At 38.5% G+C, this 19,152-nt stretch overlaps 1 protein-coding gene across 1 annotated transcript in view; it reads right to left on the bottom strand.

Moving 5' to 3' along the window:
• The window catches only part of GOPC (golgi associated PDZ and coiled-coil motif containing), a 42,476-nt gene extending 23,708 nt beyond the window's left edge, over positions 1 to 18,768 (bottom strand). Inside the window, exons 1-2 of the mRNA XM_027848627.1 lie at positions 18,481 to 18,768; positions 3,743 to 3,907 (exon numbers count right to left, since the gene is read on the bottom strand). Of these exons, the coding sequence (XP_027704428.1) occupies positions 3,743 to 3,907; positions 18,481 to 18,768 (453 nt within the window). The remainder of the gene's footprint in view (positions 1 to 3,742; positions 3,908 to 18,480) is intronic.
• Between the last annotated feature and the right edge of the window lie 384 nt (positions 18,769 to 19,152).

Below are 19,152 nucleotides of genomic sequence, written 5' to 3' on the forward strand. Positions count from 1 at the left end.
GTATCATAAGTGTGTGTGTGTGTGTTTGTGTGTGTGTGTGTGTGTCTTATACTCCCCACCATTAGGTTACATGTCCCTTGTAGGCAGAGACTATATCATCTTTGTATCTCCAGCACCTAGAAGAGTATCTTATGTGTATATATATATATATATGTACTGAGAACTGAATAAGTCTTTTATTGAATTTAGTAAGCTAACCAATCTGGAAAAATAAAAAACTTATAGCATATATATTACCATGCTCCTTTGCAGAAGTGTAATGGGGAAGGAGAACCATGAGTATGGAACACTGTACATATTGTCAAATTTTTTGATGTACTGATCAGTTCTGATGATTTTCTTATGTTTTTTCTATTTTTCTTAAAAAAAATTGTTATGGGGATGGCTCTCTGGGACAGTAGAGAGGGAAAGAGGAGACACAGGGAAATTTAGGCAATATTAAAACAAAGATATTAATAAAAATTTATTTTTTAAAATATCATACTACAAATCAACCCATAAAAGGAAGAAAAGCACTTAAAAGTAACATTTTTTAATAAGAAACAGGTCATACAATATGTTATCCTATTATTAGGTAATAAACAAAAGGTATTGTCTATATGAAAATTCTAATTAGATATAGCATAATTTTTTTAAAGGAAGAACATTTTAGGAAAGCTATGAAACTGGTCAGATAAAGGGGTAAGGGAGTAGAAGGCAAGAAGACTGGAAGACAACAGTATTAAAAGTTTATATCTTATTACTTTCAAAAGAAAATTTCAAATCAGTTTTCTAAAAGATTAAATAATCATTTTAAAGACTTCCGAAAAGTTGCTACAACTTACATGCAATGATATAACAAGCAAAGTCATGCGTATTCTTGGGGTCAAAATTATAGTTAGAGAAATTTCAATAATGATACACTGAAGAAAGAAAGTTGGCTAAAATGGCCTCAGTTTTAAGTAATCTCTCAACCAGGATCTCAAAGAGAATTTTGTTTCTATCTTTCTCAAGCACTTACCACATTTTTAATTGCGTTATAATAATTTGTGCTCAAGACTTCCCTACCCTACCAAACAAAACTCCATGAGGGGTAAAAACCTAGTCTTATTCATCTTTGTCTCTCCATAAGTCCTGGCAAAGTATCTCCTACAAGATGGGAAAACAGGCAGCTCTTTCAGAGGAAAAGCAAACTTTAGGTAGCTTTCAGTGACTAAATCACAAATAGTGATAAATTCTACTGAGGCTAACTATGGTCAGAAAATAGTCATCAGGAAGTATGGTAGAAAAGACTATGGGATCACCTACTGACCTTTCAAAAAGTTTTCACACATAACCATCAGTAAAATTTTAAAACACAAAGTATATCAATTTAGTATAAACATATACACACTACAGAATGCATACTAGTAAATGAGATGGGGAAATGTCATACTTACCAGTTCTTCCACAGAAGGGACAGACTTAAGATATAAGAAGAAAGTTTTTTAGTTAGAAACATAAATGAATAAACAGATGAATTAAGTGGTAAAAATCATGATTGTAAAGCAAATCCTTCTACACAAATAGAACTGTAAAAATTTACTTGTAAGTCCATAATAACAATTTGACTAATCCAGTTACAACAACTGTTTCTGAACTTTCCTTCCTTTCCTCAACCTCCCAACTCCCCACTAAAAAAAAAACAAAAAACCCCAAAATACATGATGATAGAGTATGCTTACACTCTAACACAGGGACAGAGTAAAAGAAACTTATTAGCATAATATACAATCTACAGAGAAACTTAGACATGGCTAACAAGGTAAACGATCGAAGCTGTCACTTTCAAACATTTTCTGTCCTGGGCCTGCTTATTGTCAACGGTATTCACTGACCCTCTGTTATGTGTGCAGCACTTTACTGCTGGTTCTTCCTAACTTTGACTGAGACAGGGAGTTGGGAAGCTGGCTCTCCCAACCTCACCATGCAAGGAAATTACTTTAGGCAAATTCTTTAGATTCCTAGAATGTCAGAATGAAAACTATATAATCTAATCCTAGCATTTTAAAGATGAGGAAATCAAGATGAAGCAATCTGCCCAGGTCAGAGAGCCAATAAGCTGCAGAGTGAGGAGCCGACCCTCCGCCTGACTACCCTGCACACACCTGGACTTCTTTCCACTACACTCTGCTTATTACAAATAAATTCCAATAGAACGAATATACTATATTTTCCCTATACAGGCAGTGTAGTACTATAGAAAAAGCAAAGAGTATTCAGCTTACACTCATTCAGTTATCAGCTCTAATACTACTAAGCTAATTACTGGCAAGTCCCCTGACCTGTCAGGATTTCAAGCTCAACATTTGTAAAATGAAGATACGTAAGATGATCTTGATGGTCCATTCTAGCTCTAAAATTCTATGTTGTAACACAATTTGACCTGCAATAAATGTTTTTAAAATTACTTATCTCAAGGATTTTTTTTTCTTATTCAGAAATCTATTGCAAAAATTAATGTCTGAAGTACTTTGAGATCTTAAGTTAACACAAATTACATCACCATAATACTATTTATAAAGAGTTCCTGATATTCATTTAGTTTCTTATAATAGTAAAATAAAAAGTAAAAGTTTTTTTGTATTAACAAAAAATTAAAAACCAAACATTTTAAAAGGAGAACTAATTAATTCATATTCAAGAGGGAGAAAAGAACTTCAGCAATTGTTTCAACTGTTGCTCTGGCATGTCAATCTAAAGGTAGCCTAAATGTTTCATTCACTTCATTCATTCAACATATATTTACTGAGTATCTACTATGTGCAAAGAACACATAACACATCTCTAAAACAGGCAGTCAGATTCCAAATGGGCAACTTGTAGGGTTAAGTCTTTGGGAGTTCCATGGTCTAGATATTCCATGGCATTTGGGGAAAGTCATAGAAGTACAATAACGCTCTCAGGTCTAGTGATTTTAGTGGACAGCAATCCTGAGACACTAGAGAGAAGGGTTTTGCACTAGTTTGGTACAGAGGGAAAAAGAACCTGACAAAAAAGATCTAAATTGCAGTTTTAACTCTACTGCTAATTGTGACTGTGGACAAGTTGCCTAAACCTCTTCGGGATTCAGCTTCCTTATCAATAAAATAAGGGGTAGAAAGGCAATGGAAGTAACAATGGGTTTAGACTTAGAAGATCTGGGTTCAAGTACCTCTTCAGATTCTTCACTAGTTATGTGACTGTGGGCAAGGCTCTATAACTTATGTAAAGTGCTTCGTAAGCTTTAAAGTACTATCTAAATTTCAGTTATTTTTCCTGGGCCTCAGTTTCCTCATCTATAAAATGTGGGTAATAATACTTGTGCTTCTTAACTCACAGAATTGTGAATAAAACACTGTAAAGTATCCAAGAGTAACTTAAAGGTCCCTTGCTTCTAAAATTCCATAATTCTACCAACTTAAGAGATAAATTCTCATTAAGAGGAGAAAACAAGAAAAAAGGAGAAGAGGTCAGAAGAAACTCACTATTAAAACATGGGTTCAAAAGCAGAGGCTATGTCATTCTTTTTTTTTCTTCTTCAAAAATCTATATCAAACTTCTTACCCTTATCAATAAATTCAGGAAAACATGGACTGGAATTTGAGTAAAAATCAATAATGAAACTCACAAGAATAATCCTGTTGTATTGACTTAAATATATATAAAAACTCATACATTGCTTTCATAAAAAATAGCCCTCTACCTTGATCCAAAACAAATAACCCTTTTTTCAGCTACTTACCAGTTTTGCCTTAATGGTACCAGAGTCGACACTCTGGCCAGTTTTGGCATGCAGCTGAAGCTGAACGGAGTGCAGTTGTAAAAGTTGATCATGAACTTCTTTTTCTAATACTACTTTTTCAGCTTGGGTCTCTGTCAGTTCAGATTTCAGATCCACCAACTGTGCCTTTAAAAGACAAAAAGATGACACTAACCATTCTAGTAAGGTGCACTTCTGAGTGTCTGAATGATATTCTTCATTGTGACAGTGTGCAATCATTTGTTTACCACCCAAACTACATTATAATAGTACAGAATATGATGGAATGAGTCACTTTTCCAAGGCAATCATGTAAGATTGCCATTTCTATTTCAAAGATACATTTAAGACTACAGAAGACAAATGACAAGCTACTGGGAGAAGATATGACATTATCTTAGTTCAAACATATTCTTTCAATCACTTATAGATAATACTGTCTATCACCCACTAACAGATATTCTTTGGAGGCAAAGGAGCTCTGACCAACAATATTATTTTAATGATATTTTGTTTTTTCCCAATTACATGTAAAGATAATTTTTAACATTCTTTTTCTTTTAAATCTTGAGTTCTAAATTTTCTCCCTCCCTCCACCTCCTCTCTCCCTAAGATGGCAAACAATTTGATATAGGTTATATATGTGCAATCATGTAAAATATATTTCCATAATAGTCATTAACCAACAATATTTTTAAATGATACATAATCAATTAATTAGCATGTATATATCTGTGCCAGTAAATTCTGGATATACAAATACAAAAATGAGAATGTCCCAACTATTGAGGAAGTTACATTCTACTGAGGGAAACAAGGAAAATAGAAAAAGAGCTCTACCCTCAAGCCCCTCTGCAGCTTCAGTGACTGTGCCAAGGCCTTCAGACATGCCCCTAAGGGAAAGGAGTAGGAGCCTTGAGAGTCATCTGTGAGGGACTGTCTGATGTTGGCAGCTACCAGGTTGGGCGCTGTGGCAAGAGTAGGGTAAGATCTGGGTATTTTGGAAGTCGAGGCAGGGGCTGTGGTAGGCAGAGTCGTGGTGAACTGGGATGGGCTGGATACGGAGAAGCCCTGAGGCAGTGGGCAGTGCTATGTGAGATAAGCTGGGTACAAGGAAGTAGCGGAGCTTGAGCTCCTGAGGCAAGGGGCGGTGCCACGTGGGAGTGGGACGGCAGAGGACTGAGTTCCCTTTGCTTAGTCCCCTCCCTATATGCAACGTCATCCCCAGACGCCTCTTGTGACCTTCCTGACTTCCTGGGTCCCTTTGTGCAGCACTGACCCCAGAACCCTCCTCCCAGTATCTGAGTCTGACTTCCTAGGTCACGTACTCTATCTATGCGCTAATCCCAGATGCCTCCTCCCTGTATCCAGTCCTAGCCTCCTACGTCACTCCTTTCCCCTTGGTGTGCTAAACTCAGATAGCCCCTTCCAGTATCTGACCCTACATTCATTGGCTAGTAAGCGGGCTGGGGAAGAGGGGCTAGGTAGGTATTTAGGAACAAGCGTGGTCAGATCATGCGCACTCTCTCTTGGCTCCTATTCTGTTGCTCTGGCCTTGCTGCTTGGGCTTGCTATGATGGCTTGCTGTGATGGCCTCTGAATAAAGCTCTGGTGTTGGTGCCTCCCGATGGCTCGTCTCTGTGTGTTTATCCGCCTGAGGACCGAAGACTCGGAAGTGAGTATGACTCTGGTAGCCTGCTCCTTATAGGAGGAGAGGGTACGGCGTGTGGCCGGCAGAAGGTCGGCGCGGCCAGTACAGTCATCCTCAGCCTTAAAGTTGACCCTGATCTTAGCTCAGGCCTTGACATTTTGGCCCTGTGCTGCCTGGGGAAGGGAGCAAGAACGTAACAGTTCTGTCTGGTCCTGGGCCCTGTGCCCTGGCCCTCTAACATTTAGAAAACTAAGGAAACCAAAGCCTTTCAACTTAGGCCCCTCTGAGGGCTCTTAATCTGCCCCTGGAGAAAGGGAACAAGAGCTTAGGGGCTCTACCTAAGCCTTGGCCTTGGTCTTCTCAGCCTACTCCAGCTGGTGCAGTCTGGCCTCTAAGACTCCTCCTTGGGTTCTGCATCTGCCATTAGGGGAAGCTAACACCAAGCCTGGATGCTTATGCTTTTACCGTAATCTTGGCCCCTGCCCATTTGACTTTCAGGTCCTAAGGAGCTGCTGAGGGAGGCTGAGCCTAGAGGTCAGTGGGCCTCTCCTCTGGCTCAGAATGGATCTGTCTTCTTATTACTGGGAGTTCTTGGGTAGTGAACCGTGGGCCTGCTGAAGGAAGTTCTGTTCCCAACTCTACCACCCTCATTTCCTGTGCCTCTACCATCAAGTAACAGCGTCTGGCCAGGTGGATAGAAAGACTTTGCTCTCCAAGGCTAAGGCCACCCACTTATCCCTGGAAGGCAACCACAGACTCCTCCCTTCCTGCCTCTGGGAACAGGAGCAAAGGGAAGGGCAGCTGGTCACCTTCTCAAGACCTCTAGTTTAGGGGTAGGAATCTCAAAGACAACAGTGATGCCCGGAAGGACTGCCAAGTAGTTAGGATACTTCTCTATGTCAAATATGCGGATTTGAAACTGGACTATCTGGCTAGTGGAGAGATGCCAATGCTCTGACAGTACCTGGGCTAGGAAATGTAAGTAGAGGCCAAACGTAAGCAGAGTACTTGGAGGCCACACAGAAGCAGAAGAGGTACCTCTCAATATGAGACCTGGTCATGGCCAGAAGGTAAATGTTCTGGTGTTTTTCAGAAGACATCCTAGAAGGTCTGGTTTCAGGTGTGCAGAGTCCATCATGGCAAGGACCAGGGCCATAGACTCAGCATCGCAGGATCACAGTTTCCATCCTGCTGTCCCAAAAGATTTGTGTCATCAAGGCTTCCTAAGTCAGGCAGAACTCGTCCCTGTCCCAGAAATGGGTCAGATGCCATCTGTACAAAGCCACGTGGGCTGCTTGGGCACTTTTTACTGAGGGGTCTGGCCCCTTCGGGGAAAGAGCACAAAAGTAAGGTTCTGCTGGATCCTCAAAACCAAAGGATGGTAGGTGGGCCCTTCCTTAGGCTTTCAACCTACCCCTGAAGAGAAGGGAGCAAGAGCCTTGGGACTCACCCCTTGTCCTTGATTTTGACCTTGGCCTTAGTGCTCTGGCCTTTCTGGCATGGGAAGATGAGAGTAGAGGAAAAGATTTTTCACTGAGCCTAGACTGGGGGTGGTGGGGTGGTGGTGGTGGAATTCCTTGATGGACTTCCCTTTCTTTCCTTAGGTCTATCCCAAGCGCTCCTTCCCTGGGCCTAGGACAGAACCTTTGAGTGTAAATGACAATGAGGCAGAGAATGGCTGGCTGTGTTGAATAGGAGAGTAAGTTAATTAGGTAAAAAGATTGCCATGCAGAAGGGAGGGTCCTTCTTAATAATGAGAATAAATTAGACAACTTAGAGAGGTAGCATGGCATGGTAAATAGAGTACCAGACTCAAGAAGACCTGAATTCAAATTCTACCTCAGATAGCTTTATGACCCTGAATATGTCACTTAACCTTTCTCTTAGCCCCACAGTCCTTATTTATAAAATGGGCATAATGATAGCATTTACTTCACAGTTTTATTCTGGGGCTCAAATGAGACAACAAATGAAAAGCAATTTAAAAACTTTAAAATGTCATGGTAATATTAGCAATTATTAAAGGCAGCTGGGGAGATGGGGAAGGATACAGAGTAGATAGTATTGGGCTTTGAATCCTGTCTCAGATACTAGCTTTGTTACCCTAGCCATTTAATCTTGGTGTACCTCAGTTTCCTCACTACAAACAAGGTCTGAGAAGTTCATTTCAGCTGTAGATCTATGATCCTATGAAATATAAATAAATATAAAGTAGTTAAGTTTAGGGAGGGCAATAGCTGTTGTAGAAGGGGAGGGAAATCCCAAAAGGCTTCACACAGATGATGCCAGAACTGCAGCCTGAAGGAAAAAAGGGATTACAAATGTGAAAGGATAGCACTATCTTTTATGGAAAAAGGGAAGTGTGGAGGTAGGGAAGGTTTTGTCAGAAAAATAATGACATGTTTAGATGTGTTGAGTTTGAGATGTCTCTGGAGCATACAGTTTAAAAGGTAAAGGGAATAAGCATTGGGTGTAAAAATAATAATCATGGTGTGTATGGGGTGTTCAGGGAGGACAAGAACCTATGGTGGGACTTGCCAAGCCCTTTTCAGGGATGTTCATGTACCTTTGTATCTGCCTTGCACTCAACTCTGTGGCTCTAAGAAGTTGGAGCATACACAGTGGCCACACCCCAGTAAACCTGTCTCAGCAGATGGGCTAAACCAGATTAAAGGTAACTGACAGGCCTCAAACCCATTGGTGAGGGGAAGGGATGTCTCCTCCAAGTATGTGACTTTCCCCCAGCAGGGTAGGTAGATGAGAACAATTTGTTCCAAAGGCCACGAAGGCAGCTGAAGCCACTGTGGAGCACTTAGAGCTTAATCAAACATCAAAGACACTGAGATCATCCACTGCACCTGGACTTTGGATGACTCTAGAAGACTCTAGAAGAGAGAAGATGTTGTGCAACTCTGCATTAAGTCAAGACATCACTATTTTACATATAAGGAAACTGAGACAACAGGGTTATCTTAATTCAGGAAGATGAGTCTTTTAGATAGATGGATATCCATCCACCTTTTGTTCAGTCATTTTCAGTCATGTCCATTTAGTGTTTTCTTGGCACTGATACTGGAGTGGTTTGCCATTTCCTTCTCTAACTCATGTTATAGATGAGGATATTGAGGCAAACAGGGTTAAGTGACTTGCCCAGGGTTATACATCTATTAAGTGTCTGAGGCTGGATTTGAATGCAGGAAGATGAGCCTGACTTCAGGCCTGGCACTCTATCCACTGTACTACCTAGCTACCCCTAAAAAATATGCAATTACATTCCCACAAAACAACAGGTGCTGGATAGCTCTAAAAGAGGCAAGTAACAATTTTTATGCAATACACTTTATAAGCATAAGTTAAATAATAACACAACTAAATAGGATATAGATATACATTTCGTCAAGGAACAGGCACAGAAATAGATTAAAAGAGTAAGCCACAGAAGAAAAATATTCCTACAGGAAATATTCAGAAATTTGAAGATATTTATTTAAACACTGACTTCGAAAGTTCTCCATTGTCAAACACCTATGGCAAACAATAGCTCTACATTCCTGGAAATCAAATCACCAGATGACAAAAATTTATATTTTTTTGTACTCTGTAGGGTCAATATGAATACCTAGAAATGCAGTTTTTACACTCCTAATTTGAAAACACCTGTTACTAGGATCAAAATATCTGTCCAATTATACAGGACTAAATAATATTATTAAAGTTATATCTCAATAATCTATACTTACTTGGACAAAGATAGCTTGGATAATTGAAAACCAGAGCAATTCCAAAAATCCAAACCAGAGTAGAAAGTAGACTGATTTGAATAGTCATACCTCCAGGAGGTAGAAGAAAAGGAAACAAGCAAGGCAATGTCTTTTAAACAGAAAAAGGAGAAGAAATAGGTCTATATAAAGCAAAATTTGAATAATCCAGTCCTTTAATATTTGACTTTAAAAAACAAGTGAGGCTTTTTAATAAGCAGGATGAAACCTAAGGGTCTTATCTATATTCCTGATCCTAGTGAACAAAAAACTATTTTTAGTATTAAAGTCTCTCACTACCCAAGTACTCATTCAAGATATCCTAGTGATAAAGCTAACATTTATATAATACTTCAAGTTTGCAAAGTGCTTTACAAATATTATCTCACTCTATCCTCACAAAACCATGGAAAATAAGTGCTATATCTCCCTTTTACAGAAGAGGAATCTAAGGCAGACAGGTTAAGTGACTTGTCCTAGGTCACAAAGCTAAGTAAATGCCTGAGGTGGCATTTGAACTCAGGTCCTAATTCCAGGTCCAGCACTCTTATTTACTGCACCACCCAGGAATACAATCTGCTCTGCAAAAAGCACAAATGAATTAGTTTATATAAGAAGTCACCAGTAAGTAATATAAAAAGTATCATAAAAAGTGTTAATGATGTCTTCCTAAGATTACTTTTCTCTACTACATTTTCAGAAGTACAAACTTAAATTTTATTCCAGTAAAACTTTCATTTCCTTATTTCTTCATATGCCCTTTCACTTTGATTTCTTACTAGTTGCTGCTCTAGTTTTGCAGCCTTTGGTTTCTTTGTCCTTATCATTCCACAGTTCCTGAAGGGAGTCTAACTCTTTAAACATAAAATTAAGATATGGAAGCAAAATTAATTCAAACACATTCTGGAGTTGTGTTTCCTATTACATCTCAAAAATATTCCATATTTTTCAGGTTCCTAGTTTTCCCCTTATGAAAAGTGTCAAAACTAAGGGTTGTTTTGAAATTGTATAAATATATTTCATAATTACACAAAATGCTGACAAACCTTTATATCTGCCCAAAGTGTTAACTGAATCTGAGTATAACTGAACTTACTGATAACTCTTTATACACGAATAAAACAGTTGATCTAGAAAGACCACAGGAAAGCAATGATTTCATTAGATGAGAATTTTGTTATAAACCAAACTAATATTACTCATATGTAAACTGAAGGCTATCAAAATTATATTTAAGTATTTCATGTACAGGAAAGCCTAAATATAAGGTATATGTGGGGCCAAGAAGGGAAAAATTCTTCCAAACCTCTAAACATGTAACCTGCACTGAATGAGACAGAAATAACTTCTGATAAGCTACAAAATTTTAGAAGTAGAAGAATATAATGTCTTCATAAAATTTCAAATTCCATTATCAAATTTTAAAGGCACCTTTGCATATCCTACAGCATCTAGTACTGTGCCATAAACACAATGTGTACTGAATAAATGTTGAACTGAATTACACTATAATTTCAAGATAGCAAACCTTGTACTTTATACATAAAACTCATTTATTTTAAAAAAGGGGGGGAGGGGCTGGCAGACTAAAACACTTTTTAATATGCCTGTGACTTATAAATTTTTTTTTCAATTAACAAAAATCTATTTTTTTCTCTCCTTTACTTTCCAGTGGGAGAAAAAAAAGAGGAAATCTTTCTAACAAATATGCAAAATAAAGCACAAAAAAAATTTCCCACATTGGCCATGTCCCAAAAAAAAGTCTCATTCTATACCCCGAGGTCATCATCACCAATGAAATGAATAATACCAAATGTGCTTCTTTCAAGACAGCTTCTGAATATCACTATATACCTGTTATACAAAGTAGAAAATACCATATAATTTGAGGCAAAAAAAAAATGTGGAATGGAACCTAGACCATAAAATATATCATAAATTCTTGATGCCCTTAAACAACAACTGAAGGTCACACACCTCCCTTCTCTGCAGAGGTAAGGGATTATGGGTGAGGATGTCAGACTCTTTTTTGACATGGTTAGCTTGGTAAACTATTTTTTTTTCCATTTTTTTCCCTTTGACATAAAGAATGGTTCTATGAGAGAGTACAATGAGAAATGTAGGTAATATAAAAACAAAAGGTATCAATACAAATTTATTTTTAAAAATTTTAAAGAGAAAGCCAAAAGGTTACGGTAATACAAATATTCAAAGCCAATACCAAGGAAAAAATGAATAACTTAACATTAACCAAAAGCTATAAGATGGAAGTTTGAGAAGCATAAAAATTAGAGGAAACCCCAAAAGGAGGCTATGGAAAATTCATGGTCTATATGACTTGAAGTCCAAAACAAAGAAAGCTTGTATACTATTAATATAATGGATGACAAGAAGTTACACTGAAGGAAGTGACACATTCTATCTCCTCTGCAAAACTGGAAAGCAGCCTGTCTTGATAAGAGTGCTAATTATTAATTAATTCTGTAAAAGGGGGATAATTATTAATTCAAACACTGCATGAATTACTAGCAAAGCTCATTCTCTGAAGCAAGCCTATCCCATCTTTCTTAAGAAAGTGCCACATATTTATTACCAAAACATGGGAACACCAGTGGCATCTCCAAAAACAGACCAGTTACATAGTTATGTATTTTTACACAAAGTATTCGCAACTTGTATCACTCAAAAAAACCCCTGTAAATATAGAAGAAAATAACTTGGCTGAAAAGCATAGCGACAATTACTTCAACTTATGGAAAACTTTCTCCAATAATATAAAAATGTTATTTGGATTCATTAAGTGTAAATTCTTAATGTATTATACCAAAGAATAGAGAGGACAGACTGAACCATCAAATGATGACCACATTTAACTTTTCCAGGTAAGACACTAAGGACGTGAAAAGCTGAGTGAGAACTTACTGGTCTTAACATACTTTTGACTGGGTAAAATGAACTACAACAGATCTAGAAAGTATCCACACAAAAATCCATACCATATTAACAAAACACTGGGCTTATTATTCCAATGCAGCTATAGGAAGATTAATGCCTCTCAATAACAATAATAATAATAACAATAAAAGAACAAGATTGATATTCTCAGAGCACATGAAAAACGGATAAAAACTTACAGAAATACTTCGGAACAAAGAGATCTCACTTCACCAAGCAATAACAAAGACTACACAAATGGGTATATTCCATGTTTTTCACTTGGTTTTTGGTTGTGTCTGACTATTCACCACCCCACTGAGGGTTTTCTTAGCAAAGATACTGGAATGGTTTGCCATTTCCTTCTCCTGCTCATTTTCCAGATGAGGAACTGAGGTAAACAAAGCTAAATGATTTGCCCAAGGTCACACAGCTAGTAAGTGTCCGGCTAGATTTGAACTCAGGAAGATGAATCTCACCCTAGGCCTGGCACTTTATCTGCTGCACCACATAGCTGCCTATACTCCATCAGATGTAATCAAAAGTGGTTTACAACAGGAAAAGTTTATGAACTTAAGGTCCAAAACAAAAAACCAAAAGGTTCTTAATAAGCACAATATCCATGTGAACACAAGTAACAATATGTTAACATAAATGGTTGAGTTACATGCATTTGTTAAAAGAAATAAAAAGAATTTATGAGGATAATTCTTCACTGCCACTAGAAATTTCAGAAAGGTTATCTTTACAGAGTCCAGTTTCATTAATACAGATTAAAGAATGAAATGGTAGAACATATCACTGCAAGTTGCAAATTTTAACATTTCTGGACATTATCAGGTGGCTAGAATTATTCACCATAAAAGTTCACTACTACTCTTTTAAATTAATAAATGACAAGTTATCATACAATTAATGCAATCCCCCAAATATATCTGAGAGTTCTACAGATAAACTCTACTGGAACCAGAACATCATTACAGACAGAATTGTTGCTCACAGATAACACTGATCCATAAAAATTTAAGAACAATGATTTAAAATTGATCTTTATATTAAATATTCAAAATCACCAAATTATATGTGGAAGAAATAAAAACTAGGTGGGAACAGGAATAGGTATATGTCACTGCTATTGTTCTATATGCTACTAGAGGTGTCCCAAAGATGCTTTCAGTGAGTCTACAGTAGATGTGCTTATATCTTAATATTTTTATTTAATTATAAAAGGCAGTCATTTTATCCACTGTGCAGAAATTCACAGAATATTAAACATAAAAGAATAATAGCATAAAGGTGACTTGTTCTCAAACTATTTCTACCTAAAATCCACTATAAAATGAGATCAAGATAATTAATATTTATAAATACAATTAAAATATAAGATAAAATATTGCATATGAATATGAATAATATAAAATAATTAATATTTCTATTGGGCTTTAAGGTTTGCAAAGTGCTTTACATTGTAGTGTCACTTTTCTGCACTGAACCTCCCAATAACCTTGTGAGGTATGTGCTATTATTTATCCCCATTTTACCAATGAAGAAATTGAGGAAGTCCAACTGCTACCTACTAAGCCACAGGACTTCTCCAGTTACAGAACCATGAAACTGTGGGAGTAAAACAATCTTAAGGATCTAGGTCTACTCTCATTTTTATAGATAAGAAAATTGAGACAAAGATTAAATAAATGATTTATCCAAGTGCTTTCAATTCTACTGAAACCTTCAGAAAGCATCTCATCTCTGGTACATTATTAATACCAAAACAATTGGGCAGTTAAGTTAGATATTAATGGTCTTTCCTCAATCTTCATTCTTCTTGAACTCTCTGAAGCCACTGACACTATCAATTACCCTCTTCTCTTTGATACTCTCTTCTTTCTAGGTTTTTAGGACAACACTTTGTGGGTCTCCTCCTACCTATCCTTCTGATTCCTCCTCGGTCTCCTTTGCTGGATCCTCATCATCCAGGTCATGCCCACTAATCATAAGCGTCCCAAAGAGTTCTTCCTTGGGTCCGCCTCTCTTCACTCTCTATACTATTTTACTTGATGCTCTTATGAGCTCCCAAGGATTTAATTATCATCTCTATTTATGTGGTCAACTAGGTGGGGCAGTACATAGAATGCCAGCCCTAGAGTCAGAGAGACCTGAGCTCAAAACCTGCCTCAGACACTTGTGTGATGCTGGGCAAGTCATTCAACCCTGTTTGCCTCAGTTTCCTCATCTGTAAAATGAGTTAGAGAAGAAAATGGCAAACCATTCCAGTACCTTTGCCAAGAAAATTCCAAATGGGGTCGAAAAAAGTCAGACAGGACTGCAACAACTCAATAACAACAAGACTCACAATTCTCAAATCTACTTATCCAGGCCAAATGTCTCTGCAAACCTCGAGTGTCCCGTCTCTAACTACCTTTCAGAAATCTTGAACTGGATATCTCATAAAAATCAAACTCAACATGTCCAAAACTGAACTCATTATCTTTCTCCCTAAAACTTCCCCCTTTCAAACTTCCCTATTATTATTGAGGGCACTATGATCTACTCAGTCTCCCAAGTTCATCTAGGTGTCACCCTCCACTCCTCACTATCTCTCACCTCCCATATCCAATCTGCTGTCAAGGTCTGTTAATTTCACTTTTGCAATATTTCTCAAATTATACCTATCTCTTGCTCTGATACTGCTACCTTTCTAGTGTAAGCCCTCATCAACTCACAATACTGCTGGAGCCTGCTGGTTGATCGGTCTGCCACTACTCTCATTCCAGCCCAGTGCACCCTAAATTCAGCCACCAAAGTGATCTTGCTAAAAATGCAGATCTGACCAAGTCATCCTCATACTCAATAAACTCCAGTGGCTCCCTATCACCTCCAGGATCAAATACAAAATCCTCTGCTTGGTGTTTAAAGCCCTTCATAATCTAGACCCACACTTCTATTTTTCAAGCCATCTTATATCTTACACCTCTCCACATTCTCTTCAATTCACTGATACTGGTCTCTTTGCTGTACTCTAACAAGATATTTCTTGTTTCCAGGTATTTCCTCTAGCTGTCCTCCATGCCTGAAATGCTCTCCCTCCTCATCTCATCTCCTGGCTTTCCTCACTGTTCCAACTAAAATACTACCCTCTCCCAGAAGCTTTTCCCAATCCTTCTTAATTCTAATTATGTCCTTCTTATCCTGTATATAGCTTGTTTGTATGTGATTATCTGTATACGGTCTCTTCTTTTAATTGTGCATTCCCAGTTTGGAGCAGAATACCTGGAACTTAGTAGGCACTTAATAAATAGTTACTGACTGACAAACTAATGATAAGAAAATTCCCCAAGGAATTTCATACCATGTCTCTGAAAAAAATTGTAAAATAACAGTTATGGTCTATCTTTTAATAGCAAGTTTTAATTTCTACCAAGTTAATCAAACTTAGACAATATCTGAAAAACCTTGATCTACAATGACATTTTTAATAATGACAAACTCATTAAAAAATTATCCCTCTCCCTCAACTTCCTGAAGTTTTAAAGTCCTACATTTAGGTTCCCTCCCTCCCTCTGCTCCCCCAACCCCAAGAGAGAGAACTACTTGATTTAAGAGCAATTCACCTGAAAAAGACCGATGGGTTATAGTTGATTAGAAGTCCTATATGAGCCCACAAAATGACCAGTCCACCCATCTCCCCATAAACAAAACTAAAGAAATCTTAAGCCGCATCAATAGACACAGTGACCTGAACAAGGAAAGTAATCAAACATAAATATAAATCCCACCAAACCATATCTGGAATACTGCATTCATTCCTAAGTACATCATTTAAAAAAAAAAAGGTGGAGAGTATCCAGAAAAAACCAACTAGAATGGTGATGCACTTAAAAACCATGTCATATGAGGAACAGAAAGTATGTATCAAAATATGAGGCTAGTATTTTCTAAGTATTCAGATGACTGGAAATACAATAGCTACCTTGTGGTAAACTCTGAAAAGTACTTGCTAATAGTGACTCTTTTCTCTGCATGCACAACTAAGCATTCCTATTAAATGAAAACTGCAGAATTTTCTAAACTTGTAAGATTTGCTAATATTTCAGAAGTGTTGGGCAATTTTTTTCAAATATATCCAATTCAAAGACAAAAGCCTATTTTACTTCCATTTACTATGGACTCCATCTAAAACATGGATTGCCAACATTTGTAGTAGTAGAACAAATGGGAAAAAAAAATCAAGAAAGTGTTATTTTATTTTTACATTAAAAAATACAGGCTCCTATAAAAGAACTTGCAGTTAGAATATGTAATTTGAGAAAAGAGAGCAACTCTGAATAATTTATAACTACTTTTAACATTCATTAGGAATGGATAAAGATGAAGGTAATTGAAAACCACCTCCCACTCACAAAATGATCCCTTCTACAAAATTAGCTTCTTAATTTGACATTTAAGTTATCACTGTTTAAGTGTTTGGTTATCCAAGTTTTTAAAAGAAATTAAAATTTGTTCTAATATAAAAAAGATGCTTTTTTTTTTTTGGCACTCGGGGTTAAGTGACTTGCCCAGGATCACTCAGCTAGTAAGTGTTATGTGTCTGAGGCTGGATTTGAACTCAGGTCTTCCTTACTTCAAGGCCTATGTTCTATCCACTGCCCCATCTAGCTGCCCCCAAGATGTTTATTCTTAATATAGCCCTACAGTGGAGTAAAACATTCAGAGATTTTCTAAGTCCCAATTCAAGTTAGATATTCTTTCTGTTTTAATGCAGGATCATAAGCACTACCCACAAAACAGTATCAGACACACACCCAAATGCAAATGCCAAAAAGAGAAACTTTCAAAATATTTGTTGAATTGCACAAAGGAACCCATCTATAAAACATTACAACCCAAGAATTCAAGAAGCATTATCATCACTAGTTTCCTACCAAATTTTTTGGGAAGGGATAAGCTGTCAATGAAAATTCAGAAAAAACCTTCAAGATGAAAATCTTAGAATGTAATAGTAGACTAACCAAAGATTAAATACACAATTTTACTTTCAAGATTTACCAATTACTAAGACACAGAACCTTGACCCTTTAATAAGAAGTCACTCAAATTATGTGACAAGAACCCAAATGACTGGATCAATAAAAAATGTATCATAATTACTTTTACCTGTAACATTATTACTGTAGAACTGAAAGCTATTACCGTAGTTTTTCCCACCTAATCCCTTTGTTTTAATTTCAACATTCCCCCCTCCATTTTTCTACTTTTAAAGGAGAGGCCTAATTCTTGCTTATAAAACCTAAAGTGGAAAATGTTCCTTTACAAACACTTTATCTGTTAACTCTGTAGTACTCTAACAATGTTCTAATTTAAATTATTTTGTGTGTGATGTTTAAATATTTTTGCCCCTAGAAAATCACAAGAACAAGGCATGAGCATTCTTTACTTACCCTGAATCCAGCTTTTGAGAATCAGGGTATGTCAAGTAAGTAAGCTGACATGGCATTTAAGAAACATCTACTATGTGCCAGGCACTCTGTTAAATGTTGGAAATACAAGGAATGGCCAAAAAAATAAAAATAAAATTTAAAAAAAAGAGCCCTTGTTCTCAAGGAGCTTAAGAAATCTAGTAAGGGAGACAACATTCCAATAGCTATATACAAACGAAAAATTTTACTGCAGGTTTGGTAACTCAAAATGACACTACGACTTGAAAAAGCTACTAAAGCTTTAACTGCACTAAAATTTCTGGGGACAAACTGTCTACAGGATGAATTAGAAATAATCTTAGAAGGAAAGCACTAAGGAAGATCGGAAGATATGTAATGGTTCACAAATAAAACCCAGGCTGACGGGTCATTCCAAACAACTGAGGTAACTGAAGAACTGTAAAGAGAACCACTCTACTATCTTTAATTAAGGAAAGCGATTCCCTCTCCAAACTAATATGTCTCAACAGATCTGATCAAATTCCACTGAATAGCTTTTACTGAAGATAAAGCTACGGTGTATTACCAGCACTAGAATCAACGGGGTACATCTACAACAAAAAGCTAACCTGCTATCCATTAATCTGATATAAGAACCTCAAATGTTGGGATGGGGGAGCGGAGAAAAGGACTAAGACATCACGCTGATGCCGAGTCCCAGGGCCCAGAAAATGAGCTGCGGCAATCTCTTCTCCCAATGAGGTTTCCTTTTTACGGTGGAAACCTGGAGTTACTGTTACAAGAAGCTGGCAGTGCTTCGGAGGACGCCCCTGGGCTTCTTCCTCAGCCTCGCCTCCCTTCCCCCAAGCCAAGGTAAGCCCCGAGGGCCCCAGGTGGGCAGGTCAACGCCTCCTCACCCGGGAGCCCCCCGGGCAGCGTCCCCCCCTTCCCCAGGCTCACCTCCAGCTTGTGATTAATCTGGGACACGGTCTGTGCTTTGTGGCAGAGCTGCGCGAAGCAGGAGCTCAGGCTGGTCATCTTCTGGCGTCCCTCGTAAGTGATGTCCGCCTGGTCCGGGTCGATCTCGCCCAGGAGCAGGTCCACGTCCACGAAGGCCTTGTCAAACTCCTTCTCCAGCACCTCCAGCCACCGGAACATTGACACCCCGCCGGGGGGTACCCCTGAGGCGCAGGAGGCACCCCCGGAGACCCCGCCGGGCCCCGCCGAGCACGGGCCGCCCGCCGACATGGCGCTGCTGAGGGCCTCCCCCTCGCCTCTCCCGCCGACCCCGGCCACCTGCCCGCGGGAGGGGAACAGCCGGGACCGAGCGCTCTGGGAGCGCGCCGCTGCCGGTCTTGCCTCCCTGTCCCCTCGCGCAGGTAACGATGGGAACCCAGCTCTAGAGGTGGCAAACGGATGAAGCAGAGGTTGAAGCAGCTACGGAGACGGAACTGGCTATACAGTGGGTCGGTATCGCACCCCCCACCCCCCCTCCCCCGTCCTCTTTGCGCATGCGCGGAAGCGATCCTCCACCGGAGCCGGAGAGGGAGGGGTGGGAGGGGCAAAGGTCAGCGCCTAGCCTGTGATAGGCTTCTCACAGGGCCCATCCTCTTCGTGGCCATCTTGGGTACT

Source organism: Vombatus ursinus, unplaced genomic scaffold, assembly GCF_900497805.2.
Source record: "Vombatus ursinus unplaced genomic scaffold, bare-nosed wombat genome assembly UNPS02006779.1, whole genome shotgun sequence".
In the NCBI taxonomy this organism is placed as follows: Eukaryota; Metazoa; Chordata; class Mammalia; order Diprotodontia; family Vombatidae; genus Vombatus; species Vombatus ursinus.